The sequence below is a fragment of the Lepisosteus oculatus genome, chromosome 10, assembly GCF_040954835.1.
Source record: "Lepisosteus oculatus isolate fLepOcu1 chromosome 10, fLepOcu1.hap2, whole genome shotgun sequence".
Lineage (NCBI taxonomy): Eukaryota > Metazoa > Chordata > Actinopteri > Semionotiformes > Lepisosteidae > Lepisosteus > Lepisosteus oculatus.
Genome location: NC_090705.1, coordinates 3,861,522 through 3,883,739, shown reverse-complemented (window position 1 = coordinate 3,883,739; position 22,218 = coordinate 3,861,522). Strand labels below are relative to the sequence as shown.

At 40.2% G+C, this 22,218-nt stretch overlaps 2 protein-coding genes and 1 long non-coding RNA gene across 3 annotated transcripts in view; 1 reads left to right on the top strand and 2 right to left on the bottom strand.

Annotated features, from left to right (window-relative positions):
- Positions 1-1,088, bottom strand: LOC138241363 (uncharacterized). The gene is made up of 2 exons (XR_011190583.1): positions 735-1,088; positions 1-168 (listed from the first exon to the last, which is right to left on the bottom strand). It is a non-coding gene; the product is annotated as an uncharacterized lncRNA (long non-coding RNA).
- On the top strand, positions 1,073-6,591 carry LOC102690951 (glycoprotein-N-acetylgalactosamine 3-beta-galactosyltransferase 1). Its single transcript, XM_015358160.2, has 3 exons — positions 1,073-1,916; positions 3,019-3,686; positions 4,993-6,591. The coding sequence occupies exons 1-3, from the start codon at positions 1,715-1,717 to the stop codon at positions 5,257-5,259; spliced, it is 1,137 nt and encodes a 378-aa protein (XP_015213646.2). The 5' UTR covers positions 1,073-1,714; the 3' UTR covers positions 5,260-6,591.
- Positions 6,592-6,992: 401 nt separating this feature from the next.
- Positions 6,993-22,218, bottom strand: part of LOC102691149 (collagen alpha-1(XXVIII) chain) — a 44,571-nt gene continuing 29,345 nt past the window's right edge. Inside the window, exons 25-36 of the mRNA XM_015358155.2 lie at positions 21,085-21,153; positions 20,757-20,825; positions 20,123-20,191; positions 19,151-19,219; positions 17,995-18,075; positions 17,471-17,506; positions 16,315-16,351; positions 14,859-15,413; positions 12,960-13,135; positions 12,420-12,660; positions 10,097-10,272; positions 6,993-9,866 (exon numbers count right to left, since the gene is read on the bottom strand). Coding sequence (XP_015213641.2) covers positions 10,100-10,272; positions 12,420-12,660; positions 12,960-13,135; positions 14,859-15,413; positions 16,315-16,351; positions 17,471-17,506; positions 17,995-18,075; positions 19,151-19,219; positions 20,123-20,191; positions 20,757-20,825; positions 21,085-21,153 — 1,575 coding nt within the window. The 3' untranslated portion in view covers positions 6,993-9,866; positions 10,097-10,099. The remainder of the gene's footprint in view (positions 9,867-10,096; positions 10,273-12,419; positions 12,661-12,959; positions 13,136-14,858; positions 15,414-16,314; positions 16,352-17,470; positions 17,507-17,994; positions 18,076-19,150; positions 19,220-20,122; positions 20,192-20,756; positions 20,826-21,084; positions 21,154-22,218) is intronic.

The following is a 22,218-nucleotide window of genomic DNA, read 5'->3' as shown; positions in this document are numbered from 1 at the left end:
GTGTTTCATTCAGTTCCACTTTATTTCACACAATTCCTAATTTTTCTCCTGTCCTGTCAGATCTAATTATGTTTTTAAGTATTACCATTCCCCTTTCATCCTCTGCTTTAATACACTTGCAGTTTTCTTAACTTCCCAGTGTGTTTAACGGGTTCACCTGAACACCATCTGCGAGACAAAAAAAAGCACCAACAAACAATTCAATAACAATTATCAGCTTCTTAACACCATTACACGTGCAAGTCAGCCGTACTGTCTCTAAATAACTCCAATAAGGTGCCAAAAGAGGCGCCAACTGACGTGGTAGTTGTGTACTCTCAGGAGAACAGTGCTTTGCTTCATTTTGTCCTGAGCTGTCAGAATGATTAATGCCATAGAAATGTAGTGAGAGACGTGTTCTGAGAAATAGAAAACCTATGTTTTAAATATAAACATAATTTCCAGACCCCCCTACCCCCAAAAGACATTTGGGCCATCTAGTTTGCTCAGTTGCTAGCAGACGCAACGCAGTTGAGAGACGCCAGAGAACTGGCCTCAACAACACTGCGGGGTGGCCCCATCCAGCGCCCCGCCATCGTTAATAAGTGAACATTTTATGCACTATAAGTGTCAGAACTACACGTGTCCATAAGAAGAATTATGTGTATTTCAGATTGCAGGCAAGTTTTGAATTTTTCCTTTGTTCCTTTCATACGCGTCAGAGTTCTTTGTCCAGATCAGTCCCAGTAACATACCTTTCCTTGAGCACGCAGAGAAGAGGGCATAATGACCGTAGTGACACTCGACGACGATGGTAATAATAGACCCTCCTTTCTGCGTCGTTAATGAAAGGTCACTATTACAGGTACTGGTTGTAACCAGTTAGGAGTTTTTGTCATTGCCATTTGCATTAAGAACTCAGCTGAAAGTGTAAGTGGAAATGTATTTAAAAGAGAGTGATGCCTTCAGCTCTCTCCGTTCATCGCGGGACTACGTGGATGGAAACGACTGAAAAACCAAATAAAAACTGTTGGTTCTCATTTATTTCTCATTTCAAAGCTTCTTCACCACCAGCAAAGCGAAACGCAGGACTACTGAGAGCTAGCCAAAAAGTCTCTGTCCTTCCTCTTAACTACCGCAACCGCCCGGCACCTGAATAATAAACAGTTGACGTAAATCTAGGTGTCCTGTAGTTAAGGAAATGACCATTTACAATGTTAAATGACAGAGCAGGAATTCCAGTACAGGGGAAGCTCGACTAACGGGTCTTTCCAACGCGTGTCCTTTGGATCTTTTGCACTGCGGTTGCGGTGACGAAGTTAAGAGGGAAGAAGCTGGTAAACACAGTTTAGAAGAAACGGAAAAACCGGCAATTCGACTGGCTATAACTACAGTACGAACAGTACTAAGTTCGGTGACGGCTGCCCAGCTGTTGGAGATAGCAGGAACTGGTGCATCTTTCGATTTGCTTTTTAAACCCCCCCAAAAAACGGATAAATGTTAGTATTGACTTGGGTCGTTTAACGATTGTATTGTATTGCGATTCTTTTATTTAGCATAGTCTGTAACAGCTGTTACACTGTAACGCATTTGACTTCCTTATTTTCAGTTTAGTTCTTATCGATAGGTCTAACATTGTCGCATATTTATGTGCGAAAATCAGTGAATCAACATACAATATAAAATATCGGCGTTTGTTTTATATATATTTTAGAAGTTTGCTCGGGCACGTGCAATGAAGACCTTTGTATCACGTGTAGTTTTCCTTTCTGGACTGTGGATTGGCTTTGTTTGCTGTTATTTCGTTTTAAATCCCATTTTAAAAGGCAACCGACTTAAATTAATGTCTATTGCGAGACACAGACATTACTTGGACAGTTCTGAAAACGCTTGGCTGGAAACCAGGAACGCCAGTATTGATCACACACACCACACAGGTAAGAATGGGCAGATTTCTATCGCATTTCAATTATAATATGTGAGTAATAAAGCAAGATAGCATAATCGGTATAGTTAAAAAAATACGGCTATAACTACGACGAACCAATTGAAAAAAAATGAAATGTCAGAGATATAAAACTGTGATTGGCAACCTAACCCTGAAGTAATCCTCAGGATGTTTACAATACCTTAAATCTGAGTCATTAATCAGTCTGGCTCTCCTGAAGTTAGACTGGGTTGGGGATTAGTATCAGCCTTAAGTACATTTCTGTATTTCACGTTTAATGTCACTCAAGTGTCAGGAATGTAAGTATCTGGACCGCTAAAAAGTCTCTTTTTTTCGTCGGATTGTTTGATACAGTATAATGTCAACCTGTTTATGAAACATTAATTGGCTATTAGGAGCTGTTCAGACAGGAATAAGGCATCCAGTCGTTAATAAGCCAGATGGAGACTTGTTTGCTAATTGTTTTTCATTACAACAGACCTGCAGCAAAGTATTTTGAAACAGGAAGATAGACGCAGGCATTAACAGAGTTCAATTAACTTCAGTTAAGAACTCATGAGAAACAAAAAAAAACACACACACGGGTGAGAAGACTCCAAAAGCCACAGAGTTAGATCAAATCTCTTATTTGAATTTAAATTCTTTACTCCTATTGAATATTCAACCTGTAGATTAGTCTTAGACTTAAAGGTGCCACTTCTTTGCACAGATGGTGGTGGGAGTGTGCAACAAGCCACCCAGCTAAATTGGTGAAGCTGATCCCTTGTCTCCTTTCTAAAAATAATGGGATGAGCAACCAAATTAGATGATTTCCTCACATTTTCCAGAAATGTTTGTGTTCTTATGATATGATAGTAATGTACTATTATCATAGTATGTTTCTTATATGAAGAACAGCAATAAGTTTTGCATCTTTCATATTTAATAACACAATGTACAGTAAATGAGACCACATTACACAGTCTGGTTGAGCAAGCAAAGGTATATAAACGTCAGCGGCCTTATTGTAAATCAAAACAGTGAATATTTTGGTTTCAGACAAGCTTTTCAAAAATAAAATACTACTGCTTTTTCGCTATTTTGTTTTCTAGGCGAGAAGAGCACGGTGGCTCAGGCTCTGTTCAGAGATGTCCGCGTGTTGTGCTGGGTGATGACTGGACCACAGAACTTGGAGAAGAAAGCTCAACACGTTTATGCCTCCTGGGCTAAACACTGCAACAAAGTGCTCTTCATGAGCTCAAAGGAGGATAAAGAGCTGCCTGTTGTTGGGCTCAACGTCACCGAGGGCAGAGGCCAGCTGTACTGGAAAACCATCAAGGCCTTCCAACACATTCATCAGCATCATTTTGATGAGGCCGACTGGTTCATGAAAGCCGACGACGACACGTTTGTTGTGGTAGAAAACCTGCGGCACCTTCTTTCTACCTACAACCCCGAAGAGCCCATCTATTTCGGGCGCAGGTTCAGGCCCTTTGTGAAGCAGGGCTATATGAGTGGGGGCGCTGGGTACGTTCTGAGCAAGGAAGCGCTGAGAAGGTTTATTGAGGGTTTCAGGAGCGGGAAGTGCACTCACACCTCTTCCATTGAAGATATGGCTTTGGGAATCTGCATGGAAATCATGGAGGTCAAAGCCGGGGATGCCAGGGACAAAAAGAAACGGGAAACATTTCATCCTTTTTCTCCTGAAGGTCACTTGATTAAAAACATTGGAATTAAAACATCATGGTACTGGGGTTACAACTATTATCCCACTACTGAGGTGAGAGCAGAAAAGGACCTGCTGTGTGGATAAATATGTGTACAGTTCTTGTAGGAAGTGTTGTTATAATGTTCTAATGCCAAAGAAAAATCACAGTGTCTCCTGTTGTTCTTGGCTCAAGAGGGTCTGAACATGGCAAATTGTCTCAATGGTTGTTGTAGATGTTCTGGCCCCGGTAGATTGCTGGTTTGAGTTCCAGACAGCTAATAACATGTTCTAAACGTTTTACAGGCGAATTGAATCCTAACTCAAATGTCAGGTGTTTTCGCTGTTCAGTTTACGTCATGGAAACCAGGATAAGCTCTAGGTTCAGGTAAAGGTTTATTCTGTGCTGAAAGGAAAAGAAAAGAAATGAAACACAACGTTTTGGTGGTGGAGCCTTCTTCAGGTGTGAAGAAGAAGATTACACCTGAAGGTCACACCTGAAGAAGGCTCCATAGCTGAAACGTCTTTTTGAAACTCGAACTTCAGCTCTGGTCTCATGAGCTGTTGTCTGATGGCTATGGAAATTATCTACAGTTCCTACCAACCCTTGGGTTGTAATTCTTTATCTGTTGAGATAAAGGAAAACATTCCTCACTTCCCTATGTTAAGACAGTAAAAATAAGGGCTGCTCTAAATGTGCTTAAAATCACTTGTAATTTTAAAATGTCAACATGCAACACAGGGCACAGGGGTGCTGTTGTAAAGAGAAGTGTATTTGAGGTGCATTACTAATACATTACTGTAGTATTTTTCATCTGGGTTTGCAAAATTGTATGCACACCTATCTGTTATCTGGGTAGAGTGTATCATTTACTAAAAGCATGTATTGACAATTGTGTAATTTGCTTTAGGAAAATTGCTGGAAATGTTTTATGCAGCACAGCCTTTGATAAACGTTTTGGATGCAACAGAAATCAAGATATTACACAAAAGCCTGTTACTTGCTTAATGAGTATCCCCATACCTTAGCAAATTGTCAGCTGTCCTTTGTAACAGGATTTCCTTATGTAATATGCGGCACCGGGCTTTTATTTTTATGCAATGAGTAAGCTGTACTTTCCTTAAACAAACATATTAGCTGCTGTTCCTTTGTTATGAATGGGTAGGGCTGTGCACACTTCTGTGTCTTCCTCAGTTACAGACATTTGTGTAAGCCCACTAACGTAATCATAAGCACAGCACAGGCCACTAACCAGTTTTCATTGCAGTGTCATTTCTTTGTTGACATGTTTTAAAGTATGTTTTCTTCTTCTAAAACCCAGTTTTTTTTTAAATTTTAGAATGTTTATATCTTTTTCTAAAGCATTTTTCCTTTTTTCAGGGCCCTGGATGCTGTTCAGATTTAGCTGTATCTTTTCATTATGTCAGTCCAAGGACAATGTATGAGCTCCAGTACTATACCTACCATTTGCGTCCTTATGGCTACAAGTACAGATATAATCCGGATTCAGTGCCTAGCAGGCATGCAATGCCAACACCTAAAGCAACACCTGTGAAACTTAAGATCTTGGAGGGAAAAAATGCAGCTAAGCAGAGTTCAATAACTGAGAAGAGAGATGAAACAGGTCTGTACATTTCTCAGACTTAAAGATCGGATCTCCATTCACTGCTGCTTCAACAGATTGTTTACTTTTCCTTCGGACTGAACCCTAGTATGGAGTTCCACTGCGTCTGAGCCATAATGTTGTAAAAAAGAAAGGTAATCATATTTCTTATATAGGGGGTTGTTAGAACAGAAACGCATCCCGCTGTCTGAAACACTTCTTTAATTTAAATGTTCTTTTATCTGGTTGGAAAACTGAGATCTTAAAATAGGAAAAATTTCAACTTGTTAACATATAAAAGATGTTTAATAGTAAAACAACATCATTGTAAATTGCAACAGTGACCAACAAGCACCCACATGCGGTGCTTTATGTACTGTATGCAGTCTTTTAGGGCTGAAGAGCTAGTAAATAAACATAACTCAACAGCATCTTTTAGGTTTGAGATTCTGTTTCTGTTTAATGTTTTACTAGCTTTGTAATTAAAACTAAATAATATGAAGGTGTTTTGAGATAAACTGTGTTTAAAGCAGTTCTGAAAGTTCTTATTGCCCCTTCACTACAGCCACATCTCTAAATACCCTTGGACAAGGTAAATGTTCTAGGTAAATGAAGAAAGCAAACTATCCTTTGACCATTTCTTGGGTTTTGACTAATTGTGGTTTAAAAGCAAGAGTGCTTTCAGGTTTGGTGTGGTGGTGTGACGACCAGTTAGTGCTGGTTCCTCACAGCTTCAGGGTTCAGGGTTGCTGGGTTGTCTTCTGTGTGACGTTTGCATGTTCTCCCCATGGCTGCCTCCCTCTGATGAAAGACATACCTACGGGCATCTCTATCCTGTAATGGACTGGTATCCCATCCAGAGTGTTTCCTGCCTGTCACTGTGATCATTGAACTAAACAGTTTCTGAAAATGAATGAATGCGCCCAGGCGTTCTCTCTGATATAATGCAATTACCTCACCAGGGCAGGAACACTGGCTGTGCGTCACGTTTGCTCAAGATGAAAGAGCAGATGCGGCCCAGATAAATATACTTACAATAAAGCTTAATAAAATTACACAAATTATGTTAAAAATGCATAAAATGTTCACATCATGCAGACAGTGTTGTTAAAATCTTATGCATCAGTCCTAGTTGTCTAGTACACTTTTACAAGAAGAGGTATTGATAGGGTAGCACTGAAGGTAGAGTATTTCCTCATTGGAGTAATTTGATTGCCTGGCATTAAAAGGTAACCAGATGCATCTTGGTCCATGCTCAGGCAATCAGCCAATAGGAGAGACCCTCTCAGTCACGTGAAGGAAAGCAAGTGGAATTCTGTGTGATGAACATCCCTGAACCTTTTCGACAGCTCAATTTAATAAAATGTCAATTTTTATGTCAAGTTGATTTATTTAAAGAAATACTATGTCTTTATTGTGCAATACCTGACCTCTATGGCTACGTATTTATTTGTATAGCTGTAAATAAAACTTTAATGAGGCTGGTTTAGGCATCAGTGAGGACGAGCGACTGGGACTCTGGACTTCGGACAAGAGGATCACAGGTTCAGTTCTGTGGTTCTTAACCTGCTTCTCTTTGATTCTCAAGAGTGTCTTCTTGCACCCCTTGTCAAAAATCATTGCAGTAATTTGTGTTTTTCATGACGTACCTTCTTAAAAATCTGGCACATCTTGCACCCCAAGTTAAGGACCACTGCTCTATCAGGTGCAGTACTGTGGAAATGAGAAACCCCCTTTTTAAAGCCTTTTCACTTTCAAACAGGCAAGAGCAAAGATAAAAGGCAACAGAATTGCTTTATTAAAGAGTTGCTTCCTAGGAGCTTTATTAAAGTGAAATGCCCTGTGTACAATGTGGATGGCATCAGATTCAGGGTGCACAGTATAGGCCACCTTCTCTACTTCTATACAGGATGTGGAGCTTGCCAGGAATAAGCAGCTTTTTCATAAGGGATGGATGGATAAATACTGAGATGCTGAATATCTGTATGATGGAATAATACAGGAGAAATAATTACAGATATGAAAACTTCCACTTTATAGTCAAAGTGTATTTCATATAATATCATATGTATAGTTAAAATTTTTGTTTTAAAAAAAAATAAATAATTTGGTAATGTTAAAATTGTTGATGCTGGTTAGTCTTTTTTTCTAAAACAAAAAAAAAATATATATCACCAGTTACTTTTTGATAATACTCACTATGTTCGTAACTTGCACACATTTAATTTCTGACATGGCTTTCCAGCGACAATTACTTTGCCCACATTGATCGATGAGGATCTGTTTTTAAGACTGGGCTGTCCAGCTCCGTTGCCTTTACCCACATTGATAGAATGAGGACCTGCACATCCTGTAAGCGTCACTGCTGCCCACTAGCCAGAGCAACTGAATGACCTACAGAGCACCAGCCCCTCCGACGGGAATTGTACAGTCAACAACATCAACTCCCCATACAACACTGCTCATCTGACTTCTTTTTAAGCTTGATGGTATTTAACTTCTTGCTGCTGCTGTTGTGTGTGTATGTTTTGGCGATTCCTCGATGTCTTTGTGTTGGAACATACTGTGTTCTTGTGTGTCACGTGTTCTTTAAACATAAATGTTAACCTTCCGGTTAGGTACTGTGTCATCTTCTTATGCGCTTTATTAATGCATAATGGAGAGAGCGTATGTCTTCAGAGGAACGCAGGTTTGTATCGAATTGTTTCAAATCTTTTATTGGTTTTCACACTTCCATTTGAAGTACGAAAAAGTCTTCAGGTATGGTAGTTAAAACTTGTCCATTATAAATAAATCAATATGCCAAACTTTCTTTGATGGTTAAATATAAAGGAATTTAGTCAGCTTGGCACAGTAAGTTAAAACCAACAGTATTGAACATTGAGTATTATATCTTTTGTATGGCATTCATTCAACTATACTCTCTTCCTTTTTTCACTCTGAACACAGCCCACATTTTTGTGGTTATGTCTGTTTTTATAGGAATAATACCTACAATGAAGCACCACAAACAAAACAGCAGCATGACCCTGAGCTATCGGTAAAGAATGCAGGTTCCCAGCACTGTATTTGCAGTGCAACTAAGATGAAAATGTAGTAAAAACACAAGATATATTTTCTGTAAATCTTTCCATTCACACGAGCTACTTTGAGGAGAATTTCACTGTTGGAGTTTCTGATTTTTACCTGTTTAAAACTGTGGAAAATGTTCTTTTTTTTAAAATAGTTCTAGTTCTAGTTTTTGTCAGTTGCTTTTGTAGGGTTATGGTCTGTGATAATGTTCAACTTTCACCACAAAACTGTCCTTTGAAAAACCAATTAAACCATAATTAACACCACAGAGTATCAAATGTAGGTCAGTCTGAAATGAAGCACAACAATAATGAAATCTGTGCAGGTGCCTTTCTCTCTTCTCTCCTCTTAAAACCCTATTACGTCACTTATCATGCTACTTGGTCCCTTTAACCTGTCTGACCCAATTCCCAATTCCTGCTGCATCAGGATCTAGCATGTGTTTAAATGGCATGGGTCTTCTATTATGAATATTTAAATACTGTTTTATAATGTTTTCAGGTCAGAAATCTAAACTAAGATACAGTTTACTTTCCCTAACTAACCTGAAAAGAAGGAGTTTTTTAATTTTTAGGCCTAAATTCCTACAGTGTGTTGTATCAGCAGGGTGTAAAAGTGCTGTAGGACAGGAAAACTACTGTAAGTAGGTAATAAAATCTGAAACATCTCTGACAATGAGCGCAGAGGAAGAATAATCTGGCCAAACAGGTTGGGAGGAGAGCACTTTTAACATATCTGTGAAACCTACTGTTTGCATAAGTCCTGTGTGCCCAGTCACATGGAGAAGTGTTCCTGCTGTATTTGTTTAATTGCAAATCATTGGAGTGCATGAGTGAGGTCAAAAGTGAAGGCGTGTTGTGTTTTCAATGTGAAACTGCAAATTTGTAGGTTTATCTTAAACCATTGACATTGCTTCGGTGTAACAATAAATCCTGTTTCTTAAAATCTTGTAACAGTTATTTTAATGTTACAAGATCTTACTCAAAGTATACTTTGTTACACAAAGTACACAAAGTGTTACAGATTAAAATGACCTATCATCTTTGAAGGTCCAGGCAAGACTACAATTAAGGAATCTCTGAATAATGGTGTTTAATGTGACTACATACTGTTATCATATTTATGTATGCATGTGACCAGGATTCTGTAATAGATGATGCCCGCTTATTGGGAACAAGCAGAGGTTAACTCCACACTGAAAAGTGAAAGGAGAGAAGAAATTACACCTTGATTTAGCAGTGGCATCTTCTTCAGATGTCTTACTTGCCATCCTTGGGCCATCCATAGTCTTCCTCAAAGCTCTAATATTGTCAAGAATATTTCCTTCCCACTTCTGATTATAATTATTTGTGTAAACCCCAAGATGATAGCAACTACATAAAAAACAGATCACAGAAAACAGGAAACTGCTTGGCTTCCTTATAAGATATTTCTTGTTAAATTAAACAATGAGAACTTTTTTTCTGATTTCCTCAGAATCTTTTACAGATGAGCAAATAAAAAATAATATATTTTTTTAATGTTAGAGCTGTTCACCTCTTGGGTGATGAAGGTCTGGAGATCATTCCATTTGCTTTAGCTGTGGAAAAATAAACAATTACAACGCATGAGTAGATGATGGAGCACGAAATCGGATTTTTTTTAAAACATAGGCTAAAAAAACATGGTTATTGTTTCTTTCTGATCTGAATTTAGCAGACCTTGGTCCTGGAAAGATCAATAAGCAGTTTATTTATCAGTGAAGTATCATGTTACCAGGGAATCTGGTCATAAAGCCAGTTAAGTCAGTTAATGTTTACATTCACTTACCCTTTATCTTCTCACACATGTATTTCTACAGCTGTCTTCTGTATCAAACCGGTTCCTGTTGCCTTGACAACCTCCGTACCAGAACTGGGCACAAGCATTGGCTGTAGAGTCGTAGTACCATTTGACCACATACTCCCTGCATGGTCCTGGGTCCAAATGTTCATTGCATCCTCTATCTGAAAGTCAGAAAAATCAGTGAGTGAGTTTTGTGTGTTTCGCCAGCCCTCCAGCAACATGGCTGCTGTTCTGAACCCAGGAGATATTTATATTTTTTGATTGCCTCTTTTTTCTTTACTATTTACTACCAAATGGAGTAGACAGGCTCCTCTGGTTTCTAATTGTTCTTAGGTACTAAAAAACAAACTAGATGGCAGCTCTCTTGTTTGCAAATGTTCTTATGTTCCTCCCCAAGGCAGCTGTGTGTCAGATAGAGAAGCCATTTTATAAACCACAAAGACAGAATACATAGTCTGTAATTCTGTTTAAAGACAAGTGCATAACAATCTTTTGCACATTCTAATTCTTTAATGCTCCAGTTCCCTCTGTACAGGCTTGAGAAATGAGGAGAAATGTAATAAAGTAATTTATTTATACAGGTGGGTAGCTGCGTCAGCATGCGTAGGCTGCAAAGGAACAAGTAATAGGTTTATTCCATGCTGAAAAAAAGAAGAAAGAGAACACAACGTTTCGGCCGTGGAGCCTTCTTCAGGTGTGTGACACACCTGAAGAAGGCTCCACGGCCGAAACGTTGTGTTCTCTTTCTTCTTTTTTTCAGCATGGAATAAACCTATTATTTATTTATACAGTACATTTAAACTTCATTATTCCTAGGTTATTACTTGAAAAGTTGTCAAATGTGTTTTTATGTATGTTTGTATTAGATGTCCATACATCCTAATCCTGTGAAAAAGAATTGATTTGCCTAAGACAACGCACACAAAAGAGAGCCATTATAAGACCAAAATCAGGAATTTTCAAAAATACATACTGTATATTCACTAATAGGTTCAATGTCCAATGTATGATTCCAGTTTTTTAGCCGTTGTTAAGATGAAATGCATTACCTTGGAAGCTTTTTCGCTTTAGAATTTACTGTGAGTAATTATGGAGAGAATCAGCGGTCAATTAGAGGTGTGTGTGTCTGTGTGTTTCTGTGGAGCTACGGTGTGTGTGTTCACCAAGTCAGTCTGGAATGACTCATTCCTGAAACAATCCCCCTTCACAGTGAGAAAACAAACACATAAAAAGTAGGCTCCTTTGCAGCCTACGCATGCTGACGCAGCTACCCACCTGAACATAAAAAGTATATTTCATTTGTACTTGTTAGCCAATCCATTTTGCCAATTACCCTGACTTTTCCATCTCTACTATACAACCAATTCACTTTATGTGTCATTATACTTACACAGGTGCATAGTATAGTGAAAAGTGTTTCTCATTAGTCTCTCAGGTGCAGTATATAAATAGAACAGCAGACAAGACAATAAACAGAATTACAAAAACAGTGTAAACAACAGTATAGTGCCAGTGCAAAAACTGTGCAAATATGCAAGCAGAGAAAAGTTTACAAACAGGACAAAAACAGTGCAAAAGTAATTCGGTGAACAGTGCAAAAATAATATGGTGATTAATTAATAGTACAACTAGTACAATTTCGGCTTACATTCAGTTGTCGTGTATCTAGTGGTGTAGGAGTACAGTCATTGTGGATACAAGAAGAAGTGAGGAGAGCTCATAGTATGATGGGAGGGAGTGGGGGCGTCACCAGCTTGATGGCTCTGTGGAACCTATTTTGGAGTCTAGTTGTGTGCGACTGGAGGGTCCAGAACCTTCTACCAAATGGTAGGGGGACAAACAAGTTATGACTGGGGTGAGTAAGGAGGGTAAGGCACTGCCGATGATGTGTTGGGCAGTTTTGACCACCCGCTGCAGTGCCTTACGGTCAGACGAGGTGCAGTTGCCGTACATCTGTAGAGGTTGGCGAGGAACATTTGTCATATATGTAATAACATCTGAATTACTTATTTTTTACAGTATGTCAGATACGAGTGCAGGTATTATGAAAGTAATGGGGGTCTAGGTTATTGATTATTAAGATAAGTATTGGAATCATGATACAGTAATGGAACATGACCCCCTATATTCCTGATAATACAAAATCAATCAGAAACCCCTAGCTTGAACCGGCGAAGAGTTTATTGCGTTTGCATTACTTAGTGTGGGAAACCAACTAGAGATCCCAGATTTATTTCTGTGTATTCACAGTTCAGTGCGAAAAACTGGAGACATGTTATGGGACAAAATGTCCCATGCGAGTGATTACCTGACAGGAAGGATTCCCGTTCCAGTGGCAGAGGCGGAGGGGCGGGGAGCCATCCTGTCTCCGGGGAATATGGCTTCTGTGTGGGCGCGTGAGGGCCGGATGCAGCGGCGATGGAAGTTTCGCTGTCAAACGATGGGACAGGAAGCTCCTTTCTGGAATGAATCTGCTCCGTTCTGGAAGCATTAACAGGACCAGGACCCTCAGGAGCAGTGGTTAACACTGATTTTCCAGGCGGTGCCGGCTGTGAAAATAATTACAATAATACTAAAGGCCATGCTGGCTCCTGGATTTACAGCCCCCCAGCCCCAACTTCATACCTTCATACACAGATATAACACAACTGCACACCAAGACTGCACAATCTGTTCCTATTAATTCAATTAAAGAAAAAGTAAAATACAAAAGGAGCTCTTTGCCTTCTGGCAGTGGTTTTGCTAACATCTATAAGTTATGAAAGATCTAAAGTTTAAAGGATTGCACAAAAATAAAGCTTGGAAATTCGAGTCAAGGACAAGGTTACATGTATTGTATTTATAGTACCTCCTTATATACCCTGTTGTAGTCTCCATTGAAACGAGGAGTGTCTGTTCTTTCTGTCTCTCTGAAGACCTCGGAAGTAGTGGCGATTCCAGGGGGAAGAATAGAGCTGGGAATCGGACTAAACAGAGAACCATCTTCACTTTCGCAGATTCTGCTCAGCAGCTTACTTTCCAGAGCTGAAAAATTCACAAGGTTAATAGAAGAACTTCTTGTGATGCTGCATTAGCATTGTGTCTATGCAATTCGCAGTCAAGGCATCTTCAAAGTGCTTGAAAACAACACAACATGAAACTATAGCAAATATGGATATTAAATATACAGCAACATTTTAAAACTATGCGAGATTCAAAATTGTGTTTATACACTATAGCTCAAAGATGTGGAAGAATCCAATATACAGAGAGAGGGATATGGACAATACTGCCCACTGTTCTTTAGTTAAACCCCTAGCTTAGTCATATTTTGGCACCTCTAACCAGAAACAATTTTTCTATAAAGTCTATAAAGGCACTGGGGGACAATATTTCCTAATGAGAGTTCACTGCCTTAAAAATTAACCTATTCATAACTAATGTGCCCTAACTAATGTAATCTGCTGGGTGTAGAGCAGTGATTTACGTTGTTTATTTTAGCTTAATACTATAAGTCTGTGATTTACTGTTGTTTATTTTATTTTATTATTTTTAACTAAACCTAAAGCCAATGCATTAGTACTGTACTTTAATTATCATATAATGGGGCAGAGCGGTGGCTCTGTGGCTAAGGATCTGTGCTTTTTAGCTGGAAGGTTGCTGGTTCAAGTCCCGTGGCTAGCAGAGGAATACTACTGAGCAAGTCCCTTAACCCCAACTGCTCCAGGGGCGTCACATAAACGGCCGACCCTGCGCTCTGACCCCCAGCTTCTCCTCCTGTCTGTGTGTCTCATGGAGAGCAAGCTGGGGTATGAGAAAAGACAAATTCCTAATGCGAGAAACTGTATATGGCTAATAAAGTGATCTTATCTTATATAAGGGAGGGTTATTAATGTCTTTTAACCATACAGTACCTACTATATACTGTAGTACATTATACTACAGTATATACCACAATATACCACAATAGAGGGGCAGACTTGGTTATATTTGGCTATATATTCACAACGGTTCTCTGCACCAATCCCTGCAGAGAACTAGGCTTCTTTTATGAATCAGAATATGTGCGTTATATGTGTGCAGCATTTAAGAAGACATATGCAACAGATTAACTAGAAAGTCTCTGTGAAATTCACAGCGATAACACAGTCATTCATTGATAAACGCAATTCAGCACTTAGTGTGCTTCAAGCTGGAATGAGCCAATATGCCGTTGCAAACTGCATTAGATGTCACAAAACCACTTAGTAGAGATCACATGTCATAGTTTTATTCATATTGATGGGCATAGCCCTGATCTTGTCTCATATAAATACACCCAAAAAGCCTCAAACTTAATAGACAGATGAAAGAAAACAAGAAATTAAAAAACAGATTTCCAATTTGGCAAATTCCTGTGGAAATACCTCAAAAATCATTAGCTTGTTGCTACATGGAGTGCTACATAAACTGAGACTATATTGCATGTGCATGTACTTTCAGCAAATAATACAAGGAGAGCATTGTAAGAATAATCTGAGGTTGATTTCCTTGTCATCATTTGTTTCTGATAATTGAACATCACACAGAAAAGGCTAAAAGATGTTCAAGGTTTGTCGTCAAAAGCTGTTTGTAATGTTCCTATAATACATTAGTCCTTTCTGTGGAATGAAGTACATCACAGTTCTTTTAAATGATGAATATGTGGACACCAGTAATTTTCAAACTAATCTGGACATGGGAAAGGGGAAAAATAACTTTCTTGCTCATCTGAAAATGAAGCACTTACCAGGAAGGGTCATGAAGTCATCAATGAGGTAGACATGTTCCTCATCCGGATCAGAGGCAATGACGTTCATCTCATTCTTGAACTCCTGGTATAAGGTGTCGCTCTTGTTCACGACTCCGATCACGAACATCTCGATGTTGGTGGCGTGAGACTCCCTCACCACCACCTCCAGTTTCACCGAGTCGCGCTTGTCGGCCTGTCCGTCAGTTATGACTATCGCGACTTTCCTCACTCCTGGCCTGGAAGCCTGGAAGATCTGATTTGCCTGTTTGATGGCACTCCCCGTGTATGTGCCCTCCCCAAGATAGGTCATTTTGCGCACTGCAGCCTTCACCTCCTCCTGGCTTAACTGCTGGTGTAAGCTGGCCACTACGACGTTGATGTGACTGTACAGGACCACACCGATGCGCGAGGCATCTCGACTCACAGAGACTCGGTCAATCAGGGCGTTGACAAAATCTTTGACCACGTTGAAGTTGTCTGGCCCGACGCTTTCCGAACTGTCGATCACAAAGACAAGCTCCAGTGGGCTTTCCCTGCATTTCACGCCACACCCTAAAGAAAGTAGCGCAAACGACAAAAAAACGAGAGAGTTCAGATCTACAACCTGATCGCTATCAAGATCTACAGCCATGAAACGCATTCTTGCTCCCATTGAACGATCACAGGGTCTGGTTTTCATTGTCTCTCATCTCTTAAGAGCTCTATAGAACTGATTACTGATTCGAAAGGCCCAAATTACCCAGCTTCCAGGTCTTTGGTTTTCAAGAATTTTAAGTTACCTGGACAATCTGTGGGAAGGGGAGAGCAGCAATGGGTGTCACTGGTCTCGAAAAGTGTAAACAATCAAACACTCACATTTTAATTTGCAAGGAACTCCTTCTCAGTTATGTTAATGTCAAAACCCTTTTACGAATGAGGATCTTTTAAATATTTGAATGCTGCCATTTTTGACAATTAACAAAATTTCGCTCTGGTGTTCAAGTTATATTGTTGAAATTAAATTAAATTGGCAATAAGCTATTCAATCACATTGAAATAGCAAACAAAATGTCTTTTTCAGAGAAAGATGAACTAATGATACAAAAACAATTTCTTTAGCACTGTACATATTTTCTACATAAAACATAAATGGATACAATGATTGTCGTTGTTTGTTACAAATGTGTGTTTTCAAAGGTTAATGATGCAGAAAATGTTTCAAAAGGTTGCAATTATCATTTTTGCCATTTACGTTTTGTTGCAATGCTCATAAAAATATTTTATTAAATAAGATAAAGAAGTGACTAAAAGAACAGTAAAAGCAAAAAATGCTGACTTTTGAGTATTGTCAGTCTTCATAACCAACTGATTTTCATTTGAAGAACAATATTTGACTGCTTAACTAAATAGATAAACTCTTTGGTGACTGTATGTGCTTAGCAGAAGTATAGTATAATATATATAAAGTTCTTACCACAGATTTCTCTGATTATTTTAATAACTTCTTCTCTCTAAAATTAAAAGGGAAGAAATGGTGGATAGATTAATTCATTGGGAATTATTCTGGAAATCTCTTTTTCCACCGTAAAGCAGGACTTTCCAAGGCTGAACGTACTCGTCTGACAGTCTCAGGGCCCAGAGGCGTATGGAGAAAGACCAGGCATGGGGCTGCCCTTACTCTTTCTGCATTGATCCACACACACGGAGGATGGTTGTGAGAATATAAAGTCCTTTCTTTCCTCATCATGCGATTCTATCATTCTTCTCGCATGATGATGTTAACTGGCAAGCTAGCGGAGAGGCTTTTCCCCAGATGACCTCTTTATGGGCTTTCTGATTTCAGCTGCTCAAGATGCAGTTTCCTGGTTCTTAACAAATCTTGGTGTCGCTGTAATTACCCGGAACTTCAGCTTATCTATTTTTTCATATCAGAGAGATTCTATCTGTGTGACATTCTCACATGAACTGCCAGATGTTAATATTCATAAAGGGCTTAACTACAAACCTACCGTAAATTACTGTACCTCCACAAAACATTTCTTCATTCTTTGCAGGTGGAACCTACATAACAAGCTCTTCTTGTTTGTGACAGGTTTGAGATGTTTAACAAAGATCAAAGATTTAACAAAGATCTACTAACCCTGAAATACTGTACATCTGTCTCTCTCTAATTTCTGAATAATATGACAGCATTAACTCTGAACTAACCTTTTTACAACATGCAGTTTTGTTAACAGACATTCTCACATCTATTTGTACTGTAAGAGATTTTTTTATAGACAATGAAGATATTATTATTACTTATCATTATTTATCAATAAATATATTTATTTTAAATGTATGCTGTCTAAGCACTTTGCTAAAATGGTTGAGTGTATTTATGCCATCTAAAAGCATGAAAGAAAACTCTCCTATATATGCTAATAATGGAAATAGATCTCATTTTTTTCAGGCCTTTTCCAATTTGTTTGATCTTGGAAAATACCTTCGAGGGTTCTTTACGATTGCAATAGATAAGTACAGCTATATTCCCATCTCATCAATTTTTATCTTAAGTTAAAGAGCATTAGCTCATAGACTCATGTATCTGGATTGATCTACACACAAATACGTATTTTAATTTTACTCACAGTTAGGCCAGGATCTCCCTTTTGCCCTATTCTCCCCTGTAATACAAAAGAATGATCATTGGGATATATAATGAAAATTCAACAGTCTAAGCTTAATAACAAATAGCCAACTGAGTACATAAATAATGCTGTGTTATTTCAAGCAGAAAGCAAGTGAGCAACATCACACAAGAGCAATAACGAGTTTGTTGCTGGAGCAGTGCTTGGTATGACAAAAAAAGTTTTTGGCATAACAACTGAGGGCACATCTGCCTTTCAGCAGATATTCCTAAACAGAATAGTTCATATTCACAGATTTATTTTAATTAATCTTTACCAGCCTACCACTAAGATATTCTGCTTAAACATTGCTGTCTGGTGGCTTGCATTTGTTCAAATGGATCATAAAATCTGCGTGGCTTTGTAAAAATGCCTTTTGGTTTCATTTTGCTTCATTTCTATACTTCAATCCATTCGAACAGGCCTGAGTGTTGTTTAGGATTGGCACTGGAAATTCATGCACATGTAAAAGTGAAATATCATACAGGTGACCCTGGTGATCCAGGTCCTCCAAACTCTCCTTTGTCTCCTTTCCTCCCTCGATCACCCGGAAAGCCTCGATCTCCCTGCAATGTTCCACGGACACATGCGGAAAGTAACAGAGGGATCAAAATGTTATAGATGGTACTGGTTTAATGTGGCATGTTTCTCTAAATGTAATCAGGGAATGCAATTTTCCAAAGAATGATTTATGATTAATTAGGGCAGCAATTAATGCTAGAGGTGCTAGAGGTGAATACATTTCATCTCCTTCCTGGTGCTCTTTAGCCATAACTGTTAACATAACATGTAAGCCTAATTTCATTTTGGATCACAATTGTTGATGCTGTGATCACATTATTAGGTACACAGTCAGGGGGTCAGCTTTAGAGGAAGAGCACAGTGGGTGTTCTGTGCCAGCACAAGGCACTACAGCCGAGAACAAGAGATTTCTGTTCTTCCTGTTCCCTGTGGACGAACAATCCAGACATTAGGATTAGGACGTTAGGACATTAGGGCAATGACAATATGGGAAACCTGGGCCCCTCACTTCTGAGTGGGAAAAGAGAACGGATATTCACAGCGCACAGCTTCTGTGTGTCGAAAGTTGTCACGGTTGTCTCCCTCTTCTAGACGGCGCTCCTACCCTTTTGGTATTGTTTCTAGTTTATTACGTACACCTGTTCGTTGTTTCCTGGTTATTAATTAAACCCAGTGCTCCGGGAGCTCAGGACTCTGCAGCGGAAGACGGACCTGCCCAGAAGCCCGCCTACCAGCAGGTCCAGGAGAAGCCTGACGGCATAGGCTTTGTCACAGCGTCCCAACCAGCTGAGTCCGGGGCTCGGAGCGCCTGGCCTTGTCATCCTGTTTTTAATCTCCTGGTTCCTGTTCCTATCCTGGTTTTAACCTTGCTCTTTGGGTGGATCTCCTGGTGGCTGGACCCTGGACTGCACCCTAGTTTCCCACTTTGGACTTCCCTTTTTGGACTCGTTCTCCTGCGCTCCCCTCCATGCACCCGGATCACCATCGGCACCACCCCTGTTCGCCATCCCTTCCTTTCCTCACCGCGTTTTCCCCGTAGCCCTACTCCAGTCACTTCCAGATTATACCGTCTGCACAGGGTCCTAAACTACGCACTTCACAAGAGTCAGGACTGGTTACCTTTTCTCCAGGCAGGCCTTCTCCTGGAGGGCCCCTGGGGCCCGGTGATCCCTGGAACCCCGGTTCACCCTGCAACCAGTTCAATGGGCGCAACATTAAAAACGACCACATGGGCAAAGAAAACACACAGTTGTCTGGTCATGTGAAAATGACTTCTTCCTGAAAATCTTCAAAGCCTATAAGTATATTCCTTACCCAAGAAAACTCATCTGTTCTTGTAAGATACCAGCCTTGCCAGCACAAAATCCCACCTTTTTTTGCAGTTCTGTGTTGGTGTTAGTTAAAAAATTCTAAATAAACATGGCGTTTTCTAGCTGTTTACGACCTCGAGTTTGTGTTTTTAAAACATAAGTTTGCAAGCTTAAATATATTTTTAATTTATTTTGTTATTAGAGTGTATATATATACTATTTTCTGGCGAAACTGCACTGCACGTGCACTGCACATGAAAAGAAGAAATCAGACCGTGGTCAGAACCGCAATGCCGGAGTTGCCCGTGCCTGAAATTAATTCGACGTTTCGCACTGGGGAAAGAAATGATCCAAATTCCCACTGTTGTAATTTTAAAGATAAAAACGAAAAACAGGGCCGACAGCAGCTAGGATGCCCTGACATGTCATCATTTCCACATCACTTCCTAACACCTATAAACCCCACAGCGAGCCTCTCTTTCTTCCTCCCAGTCTTCCTGCACCCTTCTTCCCCGCCATCGCCACGAGCATGGCTCCCCCTTGACTCGCTCTTCACTCTGCCCTGGCTTCCCTGTCCCCGAGCTAGGGGCTTAGCCCTCAGCCAAGTGTGTGAAGCCTCATCTTCCCACGCCTCACACCCAGGAAACATACTTGGGGGTTGTTCTTCCTGGCACAGGGGTCACTCCATGGTAAATGAGGACTACACTGAGGACTACACGATCACTGCAGCTGACCACAGCCATAGCAGAGTGGGCGTGCAGCTGATGACACTGTCCAGTACCTTGGGCCCTTGAATGCCCTCTCCAGGTATACCCTGAAGACCGGGGAGACCAGGCTGGCCAACAGAGCCCTGTGTTGAGACACAAACAACAACAAGAAGAGCCAGTCAATACACCAGTGAAGTTCTGCGCCCACCTGGGCAACATGCGGCAGCTCTTCTGTGTCAGCAACCCCACTACCTCGCTGATGAGGTGGAGAACGTCACTGGCGTAAGCCCCGAGTGGAATGTAACTAGGACATCAAGTTTAACACCCCTTCTCTTACAAGCAGAGTTGTGGCATCTTTCAGGACCTCAGTTTAGCATCTCATACTGGCTCTTCCAACCACACAGTACCCCCATTCACATCACACTGCTTTAATGGTTCAACAAAACCATCTGCTGCAGAAGCTTGGTCTCCTTCAGAGATCTTCCATCCCAGCATTTCTGCCAATACCAAGCTTGCATAGTATTCAAGGCAATGACTTGAAGCTGGTTTGCATAACTTTTCAATGTCAGCTCCAGGCTCCAAGTCGGCAATGCCCTTTCACAATTCCTATTGCACTATTTTTCTCAGTCGGTGCTGGGTGACATTATGTGTATTGTCCAGTGTAAAGAAGCAACACTACTATTTTCATTATGGAGGAAGATTTCAAACCTTTGGTCCTATTTGTCCAATTCCTGGTGGTCCAGATGGTCCTGGAAGACCTGGAGAGCCACGGTCACCCTGAAACAACAGAAGGATTTTCAGAACTCAACAACGTAAGAAGCCATTGACTGACTGGTGCAAGAAACTCGTCCAGCTGCTTTTTGAAGGATCATAGAGTACTAGCCCAAGACTCTTACATTCACCCAACAGTGCAAGGATGATAGATGCTGTTGTATCACTCTTAGTTTTAGTTTTAACTTCATTTACAGTATACATTCGCTGTACTGACTTTTGTGGAGAAAGAAACGGAATGAAGGAATGCTATTGAAAAGTGTACCTTGGCTCCTGGCAATCCTTTTCCTTCTGGGCCTATTTCTCCTGGAGTTCCTGGTGGCCCTCGGGGACCCTGTATACAATGACAGGAAATTCCTAAATGCTTCCCAACATCACAGCCTGCCTTGCTCTTCCTGTGAGCCAAGTGCCTGCTCAGAGCTTGTACAAACATTCTTCCTTATGAAGTAAAACGGTCTTTTTCAATGACATTTGAGCCTTTTCTAAAGTAACAACAAAAATAATGGTTACCAGACTCCCTGCTATCTATCAGTGATCAGGAGACTAATAAAGTCATATTTTATCTTTAAATAGTTGTGTTCTTCTATGGTTCTTCTGATATTGCCCTGGAAGCTCAAGGTGGGAGTGTGGGGTGATGGTTTGTGTGTGTTGTGAAGAATAAGGGGGGAGGGGTTCCCAGGCTTAGGTCCAGTTCCATTTCCTAACTTCTGTGTTGATGTGTTAAAAAAAATTCTAAATAAAAATGGCATTTTCCAGCTGTTTATAACTGTGAGTATTATGTTTGCTGCTTATTGCATGCAATTTTCCAAGAATCTGCTCCTAAGTCCCTTGAGGAATTATTCTGAATGCCGCTTGTATCTTCCTGGGAGAACTTAATACAAAAAGTTCATTCTGAGAGGGGGAGAAAGATAGCCTCTCTGGACTTATATAGATCTTTTCACCCCGAAGGATCCCGAAAGGCTTTAAGCTATGGAGGGAACCCAGCTATGGGTGACATATAAAAGCCCTTCTGCGCCAGCAATCCCACCACACAGCAGAGCTGGTGGAGGAGAGAGGAATCAGAGTCCGTGTGCAGCTTCACTTGTAATAAATCAAAACAGAGTAGGCTTGATTTTTACTGTCAGGTGTAACTTTATGTTCAGCAATACATAGTTCTCAAGCCCTGATCTGCAACTGGCAGGTCAGAGGAACACATCCAGTGTAAATGGCATGTGTATTACCATAAAAAAATGGATTTAATTTTTTTAGGGGGTGGAATGTATTACTAATTGTACTTGAATAATGTGTACAACAATCAGACATGCAAAGGAACAGGTAAACGTTTATTCCACACTGAAAGGAAAAGAAAAGGGACTCAAGGTTTAGGCCGAGGGGCCTTCTTCAGGTGTGAGGCAGAGAG

Bases quoted from the DNA above. Each gene is read 5' to 3' on its own strand.
- LOC102690951 (XM_015358160.2), top strand. From the start codon at position 1,715: ATGAAGACCTTTGTATCACGTGTAGTTTTCCTTTCTGGACTGTGGATT. The intron at 1,917-3,018 runs GTAAGAATGGGC...TTTGTTTTCTAG, and splicing joins TGATCACACACACCACACAG to GCGAGAAGAGCACGGTGGCT. The intron at 3,687-4,992 runs GTGAGAGCAGAA...TCCTTTTTTCAG, and splicing joins ACTATTATCCCACTACTGAG to GGCCCTGGATGCTGTTCAGA.